This window comes from Phascolarctos cinereus, unplaced genomic scaffold (genome assembly GCF_003287225.1).
Source record: "Phascolarctos cinereus isolate Bilbo 61053 unplaced genomic scaffold, phaCin_HiC Scaffold_4;HRSCAF=312, whole genome shotgun sequence".
NCBI lineage: Eukaryota > Metazoa > Chordata > Mammalia > Diprotodontia > Phascolarctidae > Phascolarctos > Phascolarctos cinereus.
In genome coordinates this window covers 685,590,224-685,612,121 of record NW_027555847.1, presented here as the reverse complement: position 1 = coordinate 685,612,121, position 21,898 = coordinate 685,590,224, and the positions used below count along the sequence as shown (strand labels likewise).

The window sequence follows — 21,898 nt, the reverse complement described above, 5'->3', positions numbered from 1 at the left end:
TAAATATAAATGACTGACAGCAGGACAGCAACTTGTAAGAGGACCGTTTCTATCTTAATGCCCTTGATAAAGAAAAATAAGATGAATACCAGCAGTATGAGTGTTCTTTTATATGTTGCTTTGTGGTTTCCAACATGTTTGACATTTATTATCCCATTTGAGCATCAGGAAACCCTGTGAAGGAGGGGCTTTGGATATGATGATCACTGCTTTGCAGAGGAGAAAGTTAAGGATGGGACAGCTGAGGAGGTTTGCCCTAATTGTAGAACAGCTGGATGTTTAAAGTTGTTCAGTCCTCATTGAACCATCAAATTTCAGAACTGGAAGGACTTCAGTGACAGTGTAGTCCAACATACACCTGAATAAAAATCATAATAGCTGACATTTTCAAAGCATTACAAAGCTTGAAAAGGGTTTTCAATAATAGAAACATGCATTGTTATAGCCTTTTAAGTTTTTCAGGGTGCTTTACACTTATAATCTCATTTGAGTCTTATGATAACCTTGGAAGGCAGGTGCTGTTGTTATTCCCACAATGGATAGAGTGCCGGGCCTGAGTCAAGAAGACTCATCTTTCTGAGATCTAATCCAGCATCAGACACTTCCTAGATGTGTGATACTGGATAAGTTACTTAATGCTGTTTGTCTCAGTTTCCTCATTTGTAAAATGGAGAAGGAAATGGCGAATCACTTTAGTATCTTTGCCAAGGAAAGCCCAACTGGGGTCACAAAGAGTCAGACATGACTGAACAACTGAATGTTACAGTTGAGGAAACTGAGGCAGAGGGAGGTTAAATGACTTACCCGGAGTCATACAGCTAGAAAGTATCTGAGACTGGATTTGAACCTAGGTCTTCCTCATGCCAAGCCCAGCATTCTGCCCACTGCACCACTTAGCTCATTTGTTTGTCATATCAGCCATTAGCCTTCCCATTGAACAAATGAAGAACTGAAGGTGATAGAGATTAAGAGACTTCCCCAGGGTTACCCAGCTAGTAAGTGTCTGAGGAAGGATTTGAACCCAGGACTCTCTGACTCCAAGTCCAGCACACTTATCTACTAACTTTTACAAAATCCTTGATAAGCAGTCATCCAATCTCTGTTCAAAGATTTCTAATGATGGGGAAGCAGCCTATGCCACTTTGGGAAAGTGCTACTTGTTGGAAAGTTTTCATCATCTCCACTTGTACGATTCCGAAACAATCAATAAAGGCAGCATTTTATAGTGGAAAGAGCCCTGCCTCTGGAGTCAGGGGTTCAAATCCTACTTCTGATGGTTAGGACCTGAGAAACCTTGGGCAAGTCTCTTAATCTCCTTGTGACTCAGTTTCTACATCTGCAAAGTGAAGGAATTGGACTTGGATGACCTTCCAGATCAGGATTCTATAATTTTATGATCTCTTCTGAATAATTCCATGAGAAAACATCAGTTAAATACAATGTTAGAATAATGAATAGCATAACTGAGTTAACCAGCTTTTTGGTGGATACCGGGGCAGTACGTTGGCAGTCTAAAAATGATATGAACATGGCGGCCTTCAGTAGCCATGCCAAAGACTGGTAATTCAGTGGGTTGTTGATGGCCAGATCACGCCAGGAGCACTAGGACTCTCAGGGTGATGAGCTCACTGCAGACTCTCTCTAAAAGAACAAAGCTTGATCTCTTTCCCTGTTTTTGTCCTGTTCTCTCCTGCCTCAATCATGCGGTCATTAAGTGCACACATTCGTGTTGACCAGCTCCTCTAATAAGTCTTGTGAATTCCCTCGCCACTTCTCCACATTAAATCTCTCCACGTTGAAAATAATGGCAGAAAATTGGTCTTGACCATAATTTAAGGAAAGCCATTCTGTACCCGACAACTGGGAAGTCAGAAGTAAATGCCCATCAATTGTCTAAGAATAACAGGGGCATTAAAAAGCGATTACCCTTTTATTTGTGCAAGGATCCAATTTGTTCTGTCATTAGATTTTGGCCGCAAAACTCACACTAATGAAATTTTAATACTGTCTTTGATTTTTAATAGCAGGGTTTTACTGGTTAAGTTATATTTCATCAACATACAACAGGCGTTCTCTTTTCTTTTCTTTTCTTTTTTTTTTTTAATAATCTCGGGGTGATCTCTGATGAATTGAAATGCCAAATCCCCTGCCAAGACTATTACAGCCGGTAATGATTTTTTTTATTATTGCTCAGAGCTCCAAAATAAACTTAAAATAAATTCATAAAGAGATGGAGGCTGAATCAGCTGGCACAGCATTTATATGCATCAGAAATACCCACTGTGATTAAAGTTCTGGTAACTGACAGCTCAGGATGACAAGAGCTGATGCCTAATGCCAGTTAGAAGGGTTCAAGATAGATACATAAAGTGTTTATTAAGTGCTTACTGGGTGTAAGACATTGAGCTTGGTGATGAGGACATGAAAACAAGACATTTCCCCCTATTCTCTAGGAACTTACATTCTTTCTTTTTCCCTTTCCCTTTCCCTTCCCCTTTCCCCTTCCCTTTCCCTTTCCCTCCCCTCCAGCTCTGGACACTGTATTTTTCTTACAAACGGGTCTTACCGAATATTTGTTGAATTGAATTAGAAAGCCTGGGGAGATCCCAGGGGGAGCTATTTGAGTGAAGTCTGGGGTTCATTAATAGGGCACAAAAGCTTACTAACCTGCCAAAGGCTGTGGAGAAGAAAGTCAGTGGGCAGGTACAGATAGATTCTTGGCCTCATGTTTTGGTTTAGGGATCTAACCCTTCTTGGAAGGATATTCCTTTGGTGCTAAACTGCATCGGCTTAGAGACTCAAGTTTCATCCTCTTTGTCATGTGTCTCCCTCTGTCTCTCTCTCTCCCCTCCCTGTTTCTTTGTCTATATCCTCTTTGTCTTTTTCTCTCCATTTTTTGGGGTCTTTTTCTGTCTCTCTTCCCTCCTCCCTTCTCCCTCCACTTTTTGTCTTCCTCTGCCTCTCTTTGCTCACTGTCTCTATCTTTGAGTCTGTCCCAGAATACCTCCCTTTGTATCTCTCTACTCTCTGTCTTTTTTTCTTTCCCTTTCTCTCCTTTTCCCTCCTCCTTTCTCTTCTCCCTTTCTTCTTTTATTTCCCACCTTTCTCTTGGAATCTCAATTCAACAATCTGTCAAGTTCCTACTATGTGCAAGATGGGGTCCAGGCACTAAGCACAGGGACAGAAATTAAATAATTCCTACTTTAAAGCAGTTTACATTCCCCTGGGGGTGGGCAATTCAACAGAGACACTGATAAGTAAATACAACAAGGTTATACAAAGTAATTTCAAGATAGAGGTATTAGTAACAGCTAGGGGAGATGAGGAAAGGTGGCATATAGGAGGGTAGCATCTGAGCTGTGCTCTAGAGGATGCTAGGAATTTTACCAGGCATACATGGAAAGGCAGTAAATTCTGGACACAAGGGGACCGTCCCTTCACAGACTCAGAGGTGGGAAATAAGGAATCGCAACTTATAGGATGTGGGATGGGAGGGAGGGTAAAGGATGACTCCATAGTCACGAACCCACGTGACTGGAAGGACCCTCGTGCCCCCAACAGAAACAGGGAAGTTTGGGGGTGGGAGATGTTTTGGGGAAAATATAACAAGTTCGGTTTCAGAGATGTTGAGTTTGAGGTGACAATAAGCCATCTAGGTGGAGATGTTTAGCAGGCAGTTGTCAAGTGGGCCTGGAATTTAGGAGATAGTAGGGCTGGACATGTGGATTTGGGAGTCGTCTGCATAGAGATCATGACTGGGAGCTGGGGAGATTATCATGGTTGAGACTGTAGGAAAAAAGAGAAGAGGAGGGGACAGAGCCTCCCTCCTCCCGCTCCCTCTTTCTTTTCTTTCTATCCTCTCTTTCTCTTCTTTTCCCCTGTCATCCTTCTCTCACTCCCCCTTTCAATCTCTCTTCCAATTTTCTCTTTGGCTCCCTACCTTTCTCTCATTCCCTCTTTCCCTCCCCATCTTTACCCCTTCATTTCCCTTTTCTTTCTCTTCTCTCTTTACCCTTTTTCTTTCTCCCTTCAGTCCCCCTTTCTCTCTTCCTTCTCTTCTCTTACTTTCCCTTTTTCTCTTCTGCCTTTCCCACCTCACTCTCTCTTTTCCTCCTCACTCCCCCTTCCTCTCTTCCCTTTCTTCTTCTGTCATCTCCCCTTTCCCCTTTCCCCCTCACTCCCTCCTCTCTTCCTTTAATGCTTCCGTTGTCTCTTCCCCCCTCACTCCCCTTTATCTTTCTTCCCTTCTTCCCTTACTCACCCTTTCTCTCTTTATCCCCTCACTCCCTTCTTTTCCCCCCTTACTCTCCCTTTTCTCCCTGTTTCTCCCACACTCCCCATTCTCTCTTCCCTTTCTTCTCTCCCCCCCTTTTTCTTTTCCCCCCTCACTCCAGTTTTTCTCTTCTCTTCTTCCCTCACTCTACATTTCTCTCTTTCCTTCTCTTTCCCCATGGCTCCCTTCTTTCTTCCCCTTTACTCTCCCTTTTCTTCCCCCCTTTCCCCTTCACTCCCCCTTTTTCTCTCCCCCCATCATCCTTTCCTCTTTTTCTCTCACTTTCCCATTCTCTCTCTCTGTCCCCTGTCTCTCCCTTCTCCCTCCCACTTTCCCTTTTTCTTTCTATCTCTCCCTGCCTCCCCGCCCCCGCAAAGGACAAGGCTAACGTAGCTTCAGTACAAGTTTGTGATAGGAACCAGTCTCCTGGGGCACAGACAGGTAATGCTGGGCCTCGGCTTTCCCAGCACCCTCGGGGAGAAAGGGTGCAGGCCAGGCTTTAGGCCAAGGGCTTGATAGTGTTCCTTATCTGTGCCTTAGCAGCCTTCGCTCAGCCAGCCAAGCCGGGGATTTGAAGAGGTGAGAAATCTGCAGTCCCAGCTTTATCTTCCTGAAAAGCCCTGGGGAGTCCCATCTGCCAAACCAGGTCTTGGGGAGGGGGAGAAAGAGGAGGGAAGAGCAGAATTTGAGTCCCAGGCCAGAGCCATCCTTTCAGACAGGAGCATTGGAGAATGGGAGGCCTCCCCAGCTTTCCAGAACACTGAATGCTGTTGGCTCACTAATAAACCAGTTACATTTGCTAACGCTTCAGCCAAAAGGAGGAGTTCAAAATTGTCCAGGCTGTCAACGGCCTAGTCCTGCAGTATGCTGTCCCCTAAATATTCTAAAGGGGAAGAAGAAGTGTGGCTCCCCCTCCACCTTCCTCTTTCTTTTTCCCTCCCTCTCCTTCCCCCTATTCCTTTCCCCTTCTCCTTCCTTCTTCCTTCATTCCATCCTTTTCCCTCTTCCTCTTTTTCCTTCTCTTTCCTCCTGCTTCTACCTCTTCGCATGCCTTCCTTTCTCTCCTTCCATATCTTACTCTCTTTCCTTCTCCACCAGCTCCACTTGCCAGGGCAAAATGTTTTTTCTAAGTTCAAACTTCAAAAATTCTATCCACTGCTTCTTTTGCTTCAGGACCTAATGAATGGTTTTTAAAAAATCCCTGAAGCCAATAGGTAAATAGCCTATTTCAACATAGAGAGCTTAAACCCCACTGGAATTCCTGCTTCTAAAAGGATGGGGAGGAAGGAGGATGTAGATGAAAATCCAAAGAACAATTCTTCTGGTTACCTCTGCTCCTCTGTCAACAAATAATAACTCTTTTTTTTGTTTAAATATTTATTTTTAGTTTCCTTTTTTAAAAAAAACAAATTACTTAATTTATTTTTAGTTTTCAACAATCACTTCCAAAAGCTTTTGAGTTCCAAATTTTCTTCCCATCTCGCCCCTCCCCCCAACCTCGGCAGCATGCATTCTGAATACCCCTTCCCCTAATGCGCCTTCCCTTCTATCACCCCCCTCTTCTCTTATCCCCTTCCCCTTCTATTTTCTTGTAGGGCAGGATACATTTCTATACCCCAATACCTGTATATCTTATTTCCCAGTTGCATGTAAAAACAATTTGTAACATTTACTTTTAAAACTTTAGGTTCCAAATTCTCTCACTTCCTTCCTTCTCCACTCACCCTCATTGAGAAGGCAAGCAACTTGATACAGGTTTACATGTGTAGTCACGCAAAACACTTCCATAATAGTCATGTTGTGAAAAACTGACTGTATGTCCCTTCATCCTATTCCCTCCTCCCCCGTTTATTCTATTCCCTCCTTTGACCTTGTTCCTCCTCAAAAGTGTTTGCTTCTGATTATCCCTCCCCCAATCTATCATCCACCCCCCTGTCCCGTTCCCCCTATTTTCCTGTAGGGTAAGATAGATTTCCATACCCAACTGAGTCAAGCAATAACTCTTGACCAGCACAATGACAAACATTTGCCAAATCATAGCATCTTTCATATAGGCTTGCTTATACTGTTGAATTATCACTTGACCTCCTTGGGCCTCAGTTTCTCTCTCTGTACAATGAGAGATTGGCCTAGCTTAGGGGTTCTTAACTAGCTTTGTGTCCTTGGCCCCTTTTGCAGTCTGATGAAGCCTCTGGACCTCTTCTCAGAATTGTGCTTTCAAATGCACAAAAGAAAATACACAGGAAATCCAATATGTTTAAATAGTTATCAACTATAGTATATATTTTTAAAAATTCATGGACCTCAAGTGAAGAACCCCTGATTCTGTTGTTGTTCAGTTGTTTTAGCCTCTTAGTGTCCCCATTTTCTTTTTCTGTTTGTTTTTAAGCAAAGAGCCTTGAGTGGTTGGCTATTTCCCTCTCCAGATCAGTTTACAGATCAGAACACCAAGGCAAATAAGGTTAAGTGATTTGTCCAGGGTCACACAGGTAGTAAGTGTCTGAGGCTGGATTTGAATTCTCAAAGAGGAGTCTTTCTGACTCCAGGCCCAACACTCTATCCACCGTCCTACCTAGCTGCCCCCAACTTAGGCAAACACTAAATTATCTCTGATATACAAATATATTTAACAACAGTAAATTTAGTGTCACTCATTTAGGGCTGGAAGGATGAGCTCAGAGGTCATTCATGTCAAACCTCTCATGAGTCTCTGGCTCACTGCGTAGAGTGATAGACTTGGAAACTGACTGATAAGGGTTCAAATCCCACTTCTGCCATATGACCCTGGGTAAATCACTTACCTTTTCAACTTTCTCATTCGAAAAATGGAGATAATAATGGTGCCAACTTCCCAGGATTGTTGTGAAGATCAAATGAGATAATGTGTATAAGGAGCTTTCCAAACCTTGGAGCATCATTTAAATGTTAGCTATTATTGTTAAATAAGCAGAATCAAGATTTGGACCTCCATTCTCTGCCTGCAACTCAGTCTTCTTTACAATATATCATGCTTATGGGGGCAGTCGGCTCTGCTACTAACTTGATGTAGCCTAAGGTTTGACGTGTGACTTTGCGTCTCTGGGCTTCAGTTTCCTCATCTCTAAAATGGGATAATAATACTCACTCAGAAGATTGTGTAGAAGAAAATACTTTTAAGGTGCTACAGAAATATGAGATATTTAAATAAATATATTTAAATGGAAAATTATATTTTGTAATATAAAATATATTAAATGTATAAAATAAGTATGTATAAAATATATACACAAATCACAGATCTATAGTCTATCTTGCTGGTGCCATATACTAGAGATGTGTAAGTGATCACTCTTTATACCACATCTTAATAATACCTACGATGCATACCATTTCCAGATTTCTGTCTTAGATGCCTTGGGGCTGGTATTACAGTACAGTGAAAGGCATACTGGATTTGTGCTCATAGGATATAGATTCAAATCCTGGCTTTGCCTCTTACCACCTATGTGATCCAGGGCAATTTATCTCTACTCAGTGGGCCTCAGTTTCCTCATAGGTAAAACAAGGTTGTTAGAATAGTTGACCTTTGAGGTTCCTTATAGCTCTAGGTCTGTGGAATTTATGATGGTCTTGATTTATGATTCTGGCAATTTCAGAATCTAACTACATTATATAAAGAATAGAAGTAGATTTATTAAGAATACAGTTTTGGAGTATCAGCTGGAATGGAATTGTAACATTAGCTTCAATAACCAATCCCACAGGGACTATATGCATTAAAATGGAATCAAATCTTAAGAGTCTAATAGCTTAACTGTCATTCTGGAGAGATTTAATTGTAATGGCTGAAGAGAGAATGTGAAAAGACCAAGCAAAAGGATTAAGAGAACATTTCCTGAGAGAATGTGCTTGAATCTTATCTTATAATGAAACTCGAGGGGACTTCTTGAGAAAGAACTCTAATTAGTATCCTGAGAGAACTGAATGGTGGGACTGTGTTTCCAGAATTGAAAAAGCAGTTGCATTCATGATTAGAGGCAACTTTGGCCATAACATGATACTCACAGGTAATATAATATAAATTATTTATATCTTTGTTACATGGTTTGCTACGCTGTTAATAAATAGTCTAGCCAATAACCATGATGTTTATTTAAGCTTGGGAGATTGGGAATTTGATTATACATAATACATATTTAGTACAATTATGTTTCAATATATTTAATTATCTCATACATATATTTATATACTTATTTAATATACATATATTCAATAATGAACACATATGTTTGCATATTATGTATGTGTGTCTATATGTGTGTGTATATACACACATGTACACAGAATGCTCCAAAAACTCTTAGTCAATAAACACTTATTAAACATTTATGTGAAGGCGCTGTGCTAAGCATTAAGGATTCCAGGAAAGGCAAAAGACAATCTCTGCTCTCAAGAAGCTCATAGTCTAATGAGGAGACATGAAAAAAACCCAGAATAAACAAGATATAGACAGAATGAATTGGAGATAAAGTGCACTTTATAGCTTTAATAGCTTTTAGTTTGAATTTTAATAGCTTTATAGTTTTAATTACCTCCATATGACAGAAAGAGTCAGCTAGGTGACAGAATTGGAGCCAGAAAGACACCTTCCTGAGTTCAAATCTGGTCTCAGACACTTAATAGCTGTGTGACCTTGTTTAAATCACTTCACCCTGTTTGCCTCAGTTTCCTTATCTCTAAAAATAAGCTGGAAAAGGAAATGGCAAACCACTTCAGTATCTCTGTCAAGGAAACTTCAAATGGGGTCATGAAGAGTTGGACATGACTAAAAAATGATTGAACAATAACAATATGAGAGAAAAACAGAGACATGGAGACATTGAGAAATATAGGCAAAGACAAAGAAAGAGAGAGACAGAGGGATAGGCACAGTGAGATGAATAAATACATAAAGGAAAATGAGATATCTCCAGTTAATTAAAAAAGTAAAGTTGCAAAAAGCTCTTGACACACCAGGACACTGAACTGAATCTAATAAGACGACTTTTAATAGGGAAAAATGTAAGGTTTTACATTAGGGCTAAAAAAGTCAACTTCCTAAGTACTAGGCAGGGGAGACATGGTTAGATGATAATTTGTCTGAAAAAGATCCCTGGATTTTAATGTCTTTCAAGTACAACTCTGAGTCAACAGGACTTTAGTGTGGGCAAAAAAAAAAATGAGCAAACAAACGAAAACCTTGTCACCTTGGGTTGCATTAAGAGGCAGAACGCCTAGGACTAGAGATATTTTTTGCTCTCCTCTGCCACTGTCAGACCACACCTGGACTTTTGTATCCAGTTCTGGATTTCACTCTTTGGGAAGAACGTTGACAGGCTAAAGAGAATACAGAGAAGGACAATGGGCATGGTGAAGGGCTTGGAGGTCATTGTATTATAAAAACTATGTGAAGAGTAACTAGGGATGGTTAGCCTGAAGTAGAGAGGTACTGGGTAGGGCAGGGTAGGGGCAGGAAAGAGATTGAATTGCTAAATCCAAGTGTTTAAAAGGTTGTCATCTATGAGAGGGATCAGACAGGCTCTGTTTGGCCTCAGAAGACAGATCTGAGGACAATAGATGGCAACTGCAAAGAGGTAAATGTTAAGTTTACTGTAATAATGAGATCAAAAAATAATAACCTGGCATTTACAATATAATTCACTTAAAATAATGTATTACTGTTTATAATAACCAGGAATTTTATTTATTTATATTAATATTATTTTATTACTTATAAATGATTTATATATTGATATAATAATTAATATGTTATATTAACACATAATGATATAATATATTGTATATTATAAATGATTTATATATAATAATTTATATTAATTATGCATCATTATATTTATGATTGGGGGAAATGAAAATTCTTAAAATAATTAATATGCAATGATTGTAAGAATATATTTATTACATATAAGATGATACACAATCATTATGTAGGACTTACATAATGCTTTAAGATTTGCAAAACACTTTATAAATATTATCACAGTTTATCCTGACGACAACCCAGGGATGTAGGTGCTATGATTATCCCCATTTTACAGATGAGGAAACTGAAGGAGGTTAAGCAACTTGTTCAGAGTCACACAGTTAGGAAGCGCCTGATGCTGGATTTGAAATTGGGTCTTCCTGATTCTAAGCCCAACGCTCTACTCATTGTGCAGCTACTACCTGCTGTCTGAAACGACTCCTAATGACTTTTCCAAAGTAGAACGTGCTGCCTCTGGAGGTGGTGGGCTTGAGTCTTTGAGCAAAGGTGGGATGAGCACTTACAGTATATATTGGAGGTGACACAGTCCAAATTGTGCTTTAGACACTTCTCAACTGTGTGAATCTCTCTGGGAATGTCACTAACCTTTCCTAGTCTCAGTGTATTCATCTGTAAAATGGGGATGATAACAGCACTTCTCTCACAAGACTGATGTAAGGATTAAATGAGTTAACATATATAAAGTGTTTTATAACTCTTCAAGCATTTTATATATGCTGGCTATTATTACTTACATAAGGAGTGGTGGCAATAGCCCCATATGTCCCTCCAAACTCAGAGATGTCGACATCAGAGACAAAATCTGGAGGTCAATTCCAAATTACCTCCCCCTATCTTCAATCTATCCCTACCTACTGCTTCCTTTTCTGCTAACAACATAATCGAGCTTCCCCCTCTGTCCCCAGCCTTCTCTGCTCCATGCTAAATATCCCTAGTTCCTTCACATAATTCTCAAATGGAATGTCTCTGTGACACCTGAGTCCCCAGCTCCCGGCTTTTCAGCTTTCTTGTATGTTGTTTTCTCTTTTTAGAATGTAAGCTCCTTGAGGGTAGGGACCAGTTTTTTTTCCTTTTATTTGTATCCCTAGTACTTAGTATAGTCCCTGGCACATAGTAAGAGCTTAATAAATACTTATTTCCTTCCTTTTTTCCCTAGAAGGATCTTCACTGACTACCTTCTCTCTTAAGCTATCATCCTACAGCCCTCTTTGCTTTCACAGCCAAAGTGCTAGAAAAAGCTTTCCACACTCATTCCTTCCCCTTCTCTTCTCTTTACTTCTCAGCTCTTTATAATCTAGCTTCTGATCTCATCCTTCAATTGAAACTGCTCTCTCAAGGTTATCAATGAGATCTTAATTGCTAAATCCAATGGTCTTTTTCTCAGTCCATCTTTTTTTTTTTTGACTGCTCTAAAGCATTTGACATTGTTCACACCTTCCCTCACCCAATTCCCTTCTGAATATCCTCCTTGGGGTTTTGTGACATTATACTTTTTTGGTTCTTTTGTTGTTCAGTTGTTTCAGTCATGTGTGGCTCTTTCATGCCCCATTTGGGGTTTTCTTGGCAAAGATGTTGTGGAGCAGTTTGCCATTTTCTTCTCCAGCTTATTTTACAGGTGAGGAAATTGAGGCAAACTGGATTAAGTGATTTGCCCAGGGTAACACACCTAGCAAATGTCTTGGTTCTACTTCTACCCATCTGGCTACTTCTCAGTTTCTTTTGCTATTCAATGTCCCATCCCCTGTTTCATGTTGTATCCTCTGAGCTGTCTTGGCCCTTCTTCACTTCTCTGTGTGCTCTCTTGGTGATATTGGTTTTCAAGGGTGCAACTATTATCTCTATGCAAATGATTCCCAGGTCTATCCATCCAGCCCTCATATTTCTCCTGAGCTCCAGGCCCACACTGATAAATGCATATTGTACATTTCTACTGGGAGGTCCTATAGAAATCTCAAACTCAGCATGTCTAAAAGTAGAACTCACTATCTCCATTGCTCAAATCCAAGTCTCTTGCTAATCTCCCTATATCTGTTGAGGGCACCATCATCCTTCTAGTCACTTAGGTTCACAACTTTTGTGTCATTCTTGGTCCCTCACTGTCCTTTCCCCTTATATTTTCAATCGATCACCAAGTCTTGTCAATTCTGCTTCCACAATGTACCTTGCATCTGTCCCCTTCTTACTATTCCTGGGGTGACCAACTTAATTCAAGCCTTTGCCATCCTTCACCCGAAATTTTGTCTCTGTGGTTCAAATCTCTCCCCTCATGGCTGAACAAGTTGTGGTATAGGATTGTAATGGAATATTGCTGTGCTATGAGAAATGATGAGCAGGTGGATTTCAGAAAAATCTGGAAGGACTTATATGAACTGATGCAAAGTGAAGTGAACAGAACCAGGAAAACATTGTACTCAGTAACAGCAATACTGTATGATGATCAACTGTGAATGACTTAGCTTTTCTCAGCAATAGCATAATCCAAGACAATTCCAAAGGACTCATGAAGAAAAATGCTATCTATTTCAAGAGAAAGAACTGATGGAGTCTGAATGCAGATTGCAGCATACTTTTTTTCACTTTCTGTGTTTTTTCCATTTGGGTCTGTGTCTTCTTTTATAACATGAATAATATGGAATCAGGTTGTGAAAGGCTTGAAGTATGCAAGAATTGTTTTGTATGATTTAACATATAAAACCTATATTAATTATTTACTGTATCAGGGAGGAGGGACAGAGAAAATTTAGAACTCAAAAATTTTTAAAAATGAATGTTAAAAATTGTCTTTACATGTAACTGGGGAAAAAATAGAATACTATTTAATTAAAAAGTCTTTCTTCCATCCTCCACAACAGCTCCCAGAATGATATTACTAAAGCACAGACCTTATCATGTCACTCTAATTGAGTAATTCAGTGGCTTCCTATTGTCCTTACGACCAAACTATTTCACATTTTAAGCCCTTTGCCACCTGATTCCGTCCTACCTTTCTAGCCTTTTTGTCCATTTTACCCTTTTCTGCACTCTCCATGCTATTCCCTTGACATGATGGCTCATCTTCCACCTTCATGCCTGGAATGGTCCCTGTCCTCCCCCAGCCTCACAGAATCCATGGCTTCCTTTAAGGCTTAGTTCTGATGCCACTTTCTACTCCACCCACCCATACGACTTCATATATAATATGCATTTACTCATCTGGGTATGTGTTGTTTGTAAGCTCTAGGAGGACAAGAGCTGTTTCATTTTTGTCTTTGTGCTCCTTGTAATATCACTAGAGGGACTTAGTAAATGTTGGTTGAATTCCTTCTCCTCTCCTGGCAAGTTCCAGGTTGTCCTCAACAAGACCTTGGGGTTGCTATACTCAAACCAGACCTGGGGAAGGGATCTCAGGGATCTGTGGAAGGCAATGGCTTCCCATCCTTGCTTAAGTCTGTTAGGTGGTACAGTGGATCAAGCACTGGCCTAGAGTCAGGAAGACTCATTTTCCTGAGTTCAAATATGGCCTCAGACACTTACTAGCTGTGTGACCCTGGGTGAGTCACTTAACTCTGCCTCAGTTTCCTCATCTATAAAATTATCTGGAGAAGGAAATGGTAAACCACTCCAGTGTCTTTGTCAAGAAAACTCCAAATGGGATGGCTAAGAGTCCAACACAGCTGAATGATGGATACTCTTTTTCATTTTACTTTGCTTATCACAGATTTTTCAAATGTCAAAGCTTGCATATTTATTGCTTTACTGATCAGGAATCATAAAGTCCATTTTGAATGCAAAAGATAACTTTGTCCAAACTACCCCTCCCTGCTGCCAATGAGCCTTTGGAGGGGTGATCAGTTTGCTTCCTTGCCATGACCGAGTTTTCACATAGTTTGTATTGCAAAGCCAACATTTCAGGCAGCTGAGTGGAGCAGCGGATAGAGCACTGGGTCTGGAGTCATGAAGACCTGAATTTAAATCTGGACTCAGACACTTACTAGCTAGGTGACAAATCACTTAACCTTGCTTGCTTCCCCCAAAATGAACTCTATGAACTCTGAGAAGGCTATCGAATGCCCTGCCTGGACTCACCGGATCGGTGCAGACTCATCCCCTCGGTCCAGCCAGTCCTGCGGTGGGATGATATACATGCACCAGAGGCCCCAGTTGTAGCCATGGGCAGCGTTGGCATATTGCTGTACCTCGAAAGTATTGTACTTGATGTTGTCAATGGCAGGCAAGATTATCCTCCGTCGATCCTCTTTGATTCGGGTTAGGGCTGGCTCTGCCCTGAAAGAAACAAAAGCCCGAGAGAGATCACTTTGGGAGTCCCCAGTGACAGACCCCTAAGCCAGGTATAGTGTAGAGGAGGCCAGGCCAGATCATGGCTGCTGTTCCTGACATGTAATCCCCAGTGGGCACTCAGGTATACTCTTCCCTTAGGGAGTTTGAGGTTGTAATGTGAGAAATCTACAAGCAGCAATGTAAATGGGAGGGCTAGATGGAAACACTTCAGTTTGAGTCTTGTCTCTGACACTTACTGGCAGTGTGATTCTGGGTAAATCACTTCCCAGTGCTCTAAGCAACTCTCTAAGATGCTAGGGTGCTGAGCTGTGTGGGAGGAGGGAGTTTGTCAGCAGAATCTCCAATCATACTTTTCTGTGATTTCATCAGTGTTGGGAGCTCATACTGAAGAGCTATATTGGTAGAGGGAGTTTTCATACCAGAATTTCCCCTCATCAATGAAATCACAGTCACTCTCCCTTCTTCCATAAAGGTATGTCTGTGCGTGTGTATGTATGTATGTACACACACACACACAGACACACACATGCACATATATGTATGTATATATATATACACATATATACGTAACATATATTTACCTCATATATGCACATGTGTATATATTTGTACCTATCTACTGTAACTCTTTTTAGGTCTCTGATATATATTTTGAGGATGAAAGAGGGAGGGAAGGAAGATGATCCCCTAGTGGCCTAAGGTATTTTCCTTCTGCTTCTCTATACTTAGCTCTTGTATTTAGGACCATCTCCAGTCATCCTGATCTGTATCTTGCCACTGGACTCAGATGGCTCCAGAGGAGAAAGTGAGGCTGTTGACTTTGCACAGCCCTCCCTCACTTAAATCCAATTCACTTGTGTGTCATGGCATCACCTCCCTGATGTCATGGTCCTCTTCATGACCGAAGGGCAAATGACAACAACTTAGTCCTTGTATTTCCTACATCTATGCTCATTACCCATGGCAGAAATGAGCCCCACCTTGGCATAGAAACACCACACCCTCTCCAGGAGTCTGGTTATCCTCTGGGCTGGACCCTCATTGTGAACAGGAGAAGTTGTAGGGCTGATAATCTCAGTCAGGATCCTCTCCTAATGACATTCAGGTGGGAGGGGTAGAGCCCAGATTTCCAGCATGATGTCTCTATCCTCTCTGTCTCTATTGTACCCAGGGAAGGAAGGCACACTTTACCTCCCTCCCTATTACAATACACTATATGATTACCATTCAGCAATTCCCCTGCAAGGCTGCAGAGCAGAAACTCCTGAAGGGAGGGACTCCTGAAGGGAGCCCACTGGGCCACTCAGGAAGATGAATCATCTCAGGGCTCTCCTAGCCCCTGTGTTGTATGTGTGCTGGCCTGGACCTATCCATTTGAAAGCAGTTGAGGAGCCAGCCAGCCAGCCAGTGCTCCTCAGCCAGGGAATACTGAGCACAGGAAGGGCCCATTCCTTTAATTGGCTCAGCTTAACCCTGAGTGGCTGGGGAGTTCTTTGAGTTAGGGCAGTTTTTCCTCACCAGCCAGCCAGCTACCTAAAGGCATCCATCTCATTAAATAGTCCCCACTTGCCCCTAGCCCTCTCCACAAATCATGCATGAACACGACATCTTTTCCTGAGAATGGTTACCCTGAGCTCAGGCTTAATTGGGGGCAGAAATCCAGGTGGCTTCAATGAAGAACTTTAATTAAGACTCCAGGGCTTAAATTCAAATGGAGTTCACCCCAAGGCAGTATGTACTCAGCCATCTTCCCTGGCAGGTTGAGAATTTCCTCTCTTTCTTCATCCCTCCTAAAATCTTGTGTAACCCCTATCTCAAAGCCTATTGGTATGAGACTCTCTCCTTACTGGTGGAGATGAATTATGTGGGACATTTGTTGGGCAGAGTTGGTGAGAGTGGGAGAGTGCCAGTCTTCTTCAGTCCACTTTGGGACTCTCCAAGTGTCTACTCTGGTCCCTTCTGGCATTTATGACTTCCAGATTTGAGAAGTAATATGGAAAAGACAAATCTCACTTCAGATTACTGAAGTAAAAGACTGTAGGAAGACATGGGAGGAGCTGGCAGTCTCCATCATGTCCCTATAACAACTTTCTACTCTTTCTTTTGGGTGAGATCTAGGACTCTCAGCTGAACTGAATGATCTGGCTCCCAATGGGATATATTCTCTTATGTGTGCCTTCACTGATTTCCATTTTGCTTCCAGATTGGATAAATAGATTTCCTTGCTATCTACTATGTATGTTCAATGTGAAACTGGTGGGAAAGAGGGCAAGTCTTAGATATAGAACTTGGGGTCATCCATTCCCCTCAAATGGCAAAGTGATCAGAACTTAAATTGAATCCAATCATACTCCCTAGAATAATAATATGTAAGGAATCAGATAGAAATAATTCTAGTCTAGTACCCCTTCTCTCTGAGGAGAGCAGTGTGGCTTTTGGTCCCAACCTCCTGTTCCTCTTCCTGGCAATAGTGAAATTCTCTGTTGGAGAAGGGGGTGGGGGGAAGGAGGGGAAAGAGTCTAGAAATATCTACTCTGCCTCCCTTTGAACTACACAAAGAAAACTTATTTATCGTAATTTGTAGTAAGACAGAAATCGGAGAAGTTAAAGGAAAAAATATATATCAGATAATACAGAGTGAAGGAGCTCTCCACTGGGAGTGAGATAACTCAGCTCAACCCAGAGAGTAAGTCTAGGATCTCACCCAATGGGATAATCCCCCAAGTCTTTAGTGTAGCAAGCTGGGGGTAAGGTATGAGGGAGATTGTCAGTTCTTCCCATGTCTTTCAGTCTGACTAGGTTACCTTTTGGCTCAAAAATCTTCATTAGTATTTCCTCCAGGATCCAGCACAAATTTCTCAGCTTGGCATATAAAACCCTGCTTTATGTCTGGCTCCAGCCCACCTTTATGGAACAATTTCACATTACTCTTTGTTTCATGCACTCTCCATTTCAGCCAAACTGACCTATTGACTGTTCCCTGGAACTTGGTATTTCTTCTACCATTTCAGTGCCTTCACAAATAAGCGCCTGAAATGCACTTATTTATTAACAATTAATTAGTTAACAAGTAATTAATTTAATAATCAGTTTATACTGCATTATGTATGATATCAAACTAATTATTAATGATACATTAATTGATAATCAATGTATTTAAATTTATTAAAGCATTCAGCACTTACTATATGCTAAGCACTTTGCTTAAGTTCCAAATATGTTGGCGAAGACATTTCCTGCCCTTAAATAGCTTATAGCTTAATGGAGTAGACTATATACCTATACACACAGATATAAATAGATTATAGGGTAATGGGTCTAGACAGGACCTTGGAGGCCATCTAGTCCAACCTTCTTAACTTACAGATGAGGAAACTGAGGCCCAGGGAAATTCCATAAGCTTCCCAATCTCACAAACATAGTAACAGAGGCAAGATCTGAATCTAGGCCTTCTGACTCTAAAGCCTTCCCTCTTTGTACTAACTGCTCACTGCTTCTCATGGGAGCTGTGATTATGAATTCTTCCCCGATAAATAGCCAGAAATCATCTTCTGTTCCTCTGAAGTCTCGCAGCGCGTCTTTGTGCTGTGCCTAAGGTACTTATAAAATTGGACTTGGGATTATTTCTAGTGAATGGATGGAAAGCTGGTGTCAGAGTCAGGAAGACCTGAATTTGAGTCCTGTCTCTGACAAATACTGACTGAATGACCTTGGGCAAGTCACTTTACATCTTTGCCTCAGTTTCCTCAAATGTAAAATGGGGGTAATCTCCCAGGATTGTCATGAGGATCAAATGAGGTAATATTTGTACTAGTCCCTGGTACTGTGCTAAGTTGGAGCTTAATAAATGGCTGTTTCTTCCCTTTTTATAGCCAGATTTGTATTGGTAGGCCTAATTCTACACCTAGTTCAGTTCTCCTCTCTCCAAGTTATTTGTCTATGTGTCTTAACTGTCATATGCAATTGTGGGTTCTTTGAAGCCAAGAACATCATGCTACTTGTGGGTAGAGAGGAAGGTATGAGAGAGACTTTCATTTATTTGAAAGGACTGTCTCATACAGGAAGAGTAAGACTTGTTCTGTCTGGCCCAAGAAGGCCAGAACTAGAAACAACGTGCAGAAATGAGGGAGAGATAATTAGGCTGAAGGTAATGGAAAACCTACCTAAAGATCAAAGCTGGGTACAAGTGAATGAGTTACTTTGGGGCGCAGTGGGTGGCTTCCTCTCATGAGCGGGTCTTCAGACTGAGGCTAGATGACCCTTTGTGAGGATGTTGGAGACCCCTTGTCAACAAGGTGGCCCAGTGGTCAGAATGTAGGAGTGAGGGAAGCCCAAGTTTGAATCCAACCTCAGAGTCTTGTTTTCTGTGTGACTGTTGGGCAAGTCACTTAACCTCACTTAAGTATCAGTTTCCTCATCTGTAAAATGGGGGTAATAAAAGCACCTGCCTCATCTTGTGAGGATCAAATGAGATGATGTATGTAAAGCATCTTGCAAATCTCCAAGCACTATATAAATTCCAGCTATTATCATAGAGGGGATTTTTGTCCAGGTACAAGTTATACTAAACAGTCTCTGAGGTTCCTTTGTGCTCTGAAATTCTGGGATTATTTATTTGTGTATCACCCACCACACCAAACCCACTCTGGAAACCTACAATCTTTGTTGTTTGAATGAGAAAGGGCTGCTGACAGAGATGCCCATGTCTAGAATGTATTTTGGTGATTTACAGAGTTTTTCTCCTAATAGACCTGAGAGGCAAGTCACGAGAGCAGGGCTCACCCTCATTTTGGTAAAAGGCAAACTGAGGCTCTGAGAGGTTCAACAGCTCAATACTTGGGGCCTCAGGGATACTGTGTTTCTTTCTGGGTTTTAGGAAGGACATTGAAAAGCTGGGAAGTAGTCAGCGAAGGGAAAAGCAGAGTGGTGAGGGGGGCCTCCAGATTGTGCCTCAGTAGGTCTGCTTGAAGGAATTGAGGTTGTTTAGTCTGGAGAAGAGAAGATTGAGGGATATAATCATTGTCTTCAAGTATAAAGCAGCTAAACGGTTCAGGGGATAAAGCTGAATCTGGAGTCAGGAAGACTTCAATTCAAATCCAGCTTCAGACAGTTCAATCAATCAATAAACATTTATTAAGTGCTTACTATGTGCCAGGCACTGTGCTAAGCTTTGGGGATACAAAAAAAGGCAAAAAACACTCCCTGCCCTCAAAGAGCTTACGATCTAATGGGGGAGACAACATGCAAACAAGTGTATTCACAGCAAGCTATCTAGAGGATAAATAGGAAACAATTAACAGAAGGAAGACATTAGAATTAAGAGAGGTTGGGAAAGACTTAGCTGTGTGACCTTGGACAAGTCATTTGCTCTGTCTACTTTAGTTTCCCCTAGTATAAAATAGAGATAATAATAGCACCTACCTCCCAGGATTGTTGTGAGGATCAAAGAGATAATATTTGTGTATGTAAATGCTATTTATTACTATTGTTGTTGTTCAGTTGTTTCAGTGGTGTCTGACTCTTCATGACTCGATTTGGGGTTTTCTTGGCAGAGATACTGGGGTAGTTTGCCATTTCCTTCTCCAGATCATTTACTGACAAATAGGGTTAAGTGACTTGACCACGGTCACACATTTATTAAGTGTTAGAGGCCAGATTTGAACTCAGGTTTTCCTGATTTTGGACCTGACACTCTATCCACTGTGCCACTTAGCACAGTTTTTTTTTTTTTTGGTTATCGTTATTTATCGGAAGTTCTGTTATATGGAAGAGGGATTCATCTCATTCTGTTTGACCCCAAAGGGAAGAAATAGTAAATGCCTGGAAAACATACAAGCAAGTTTAAGTTCTTTATGTAGTGAAAAATCTCTTGATAGGGAAAGCTACCCCAAGGCAGGCTAAGTTGTCTTGGAAGGTAGTGAGCTCCCCATGACTAGAGGTCTTCAAGTAGTAGCTGGATGACCACTTGCAGGGGATTTTGTAGAAGGCATTCATGTTCAGGCACCAGGGACCTCGATGGTCCCTGAGGCTTGACTCTGAGATAATATTACTGTGCAGGGGAAGGAAGGAAGAAAGAACAGGGTTGAAGAGAGATGGTAGAAGAAAGGAAGCGAGGAAGAAGAAGGAAGCAGGGAATGGATCTCGAGAGAATAAAGAGCAGGTGAGAAAAAGAACTGAAGAGGAAGAGGAGGAGGGAAAGTGGGAGCACCCTTCCTGCTTTAGGTAGAAAAGCCACTTGAGTCTGCCCTGTGCTTTAGAAAAGAAATGACCCTGATGGGTTGTTTCAGTGACAAACATTTACTTAGTGGCTTCAGAGCCATTTCAGGATATTTCTCTAACTTAATGGTCTCTCTCAGTGCCCAATCACTCAGAGCAATCCTTCCTCCTCTGCTGCTCTGTCCCACACTCCATCATCATTGGAGTCACTGTGTGTTTCCATGAGCTGCTGTATGACTTTTTTTTTCTTACGGATCACAGCCCCCTGCGAGCTCAGATAGGATATTTTGGCTAAGGATACAGGGACAGGGTCCTCAGGAGAAGGAAGAGACCGATATAGGACTTTTAGCCAGGCGCCACTCCATTTCTTCTATGCCCTGTCTCTTCATCTCCACCCCTTAGAACCCCAGGCTTCTTTGGAGGCTCAGTTGTGGTGCACCTCCTACATCAGACCTTTCTTCATCTCCTCAACCCCAGTTTTTAGTATCCCCCCTCATGAAATGAAATAAAAATAGCTATTAAAATTTTCCTTTGTATGTATTTTATACTGTTCTATATACTCTATGTTGTTCTCTCTGTAGAATGAAAGCTCTCTGAGGGCAAAGACAGCTTTGATTTTGTCTTAATAGGGAGAGTGTGGTATAATGGGTAGGGTGCTGGGCTTGGAGTAAGGTAAAGCATGAGTTCAAATCCAGTGCTAGACATTTACCAGCTGTTGACCTTTGGCAAGTCAGATAACTTCCCTAGGCCTTAGTTTCTGTTAAAATGAGAGGATTCAGCTTGATGATTTCTAAGTTTCTTTCTGTACTAAATCTGTGATTTGATACATTCTCTCCAGTCACTTTCTGGGCAAAGGTGTATTCCTTTCTCTCTTTCGCTTCTTCTCTGATTGGAATGAAGGGGGATTTGACCCCTGGTTGTGATGGAAAGGGAAAAAACAAAGGATTATAAACCTTGGGACTTGCAGGGATTCAGAGAAATTATCAAGTCCACCCCCTTGACTTCTGAAAGGGCCATATCGATCCATCCATTCATCTATTCATTTATTCATTCACTCATTGGTTTGTTCAATAGATATTTAATGAGTACACTGAAAATAAATAGGACTTTGTTCCAGAGTAAAGACAATTCTCCCCAATTCTACTTCCCACCCTCCAGAGAAAGAGTTGAAAAATTAGCCTGAGGTCAACCAATCTTGCTCTGACGGAAATCAGTCTTACTTCCCCTGGGCAAGTCTTTTTTACCTCAGTTTCCTCAACTGTAAAATAGAGATAATAATAGCATCTACCTCCCAGGGTTGTTGTAAGGATCAAAGACATAATATTTGT

At 41.3% G+C, this 21,898-nt stretch overlaps 1 protein-coding gene across 1 annotated transcript in view; it reads right to left on the bottom strand.

Annotated features, from left to right (window-relative positions):
* Positions 1-21,898, bottom strand: part of GALNT9 (polypeptide N-acetylgalactosaminyltransferase 9) — a 285,945-nt gene that overhangs the window by 122,992 nt on the left and 141,055 nt on the right. Inside the window, exon 5 of the mRNA XM_021004317.2 lies at positions 14,142-14,339. Coding sequence (XP_020859976.1) covers positions 14,142-14,339 — 198 coding nt within the window. The remainder of the gene's footprint in view (positions 1-14,141; positions 14,340-21,898) is intronic.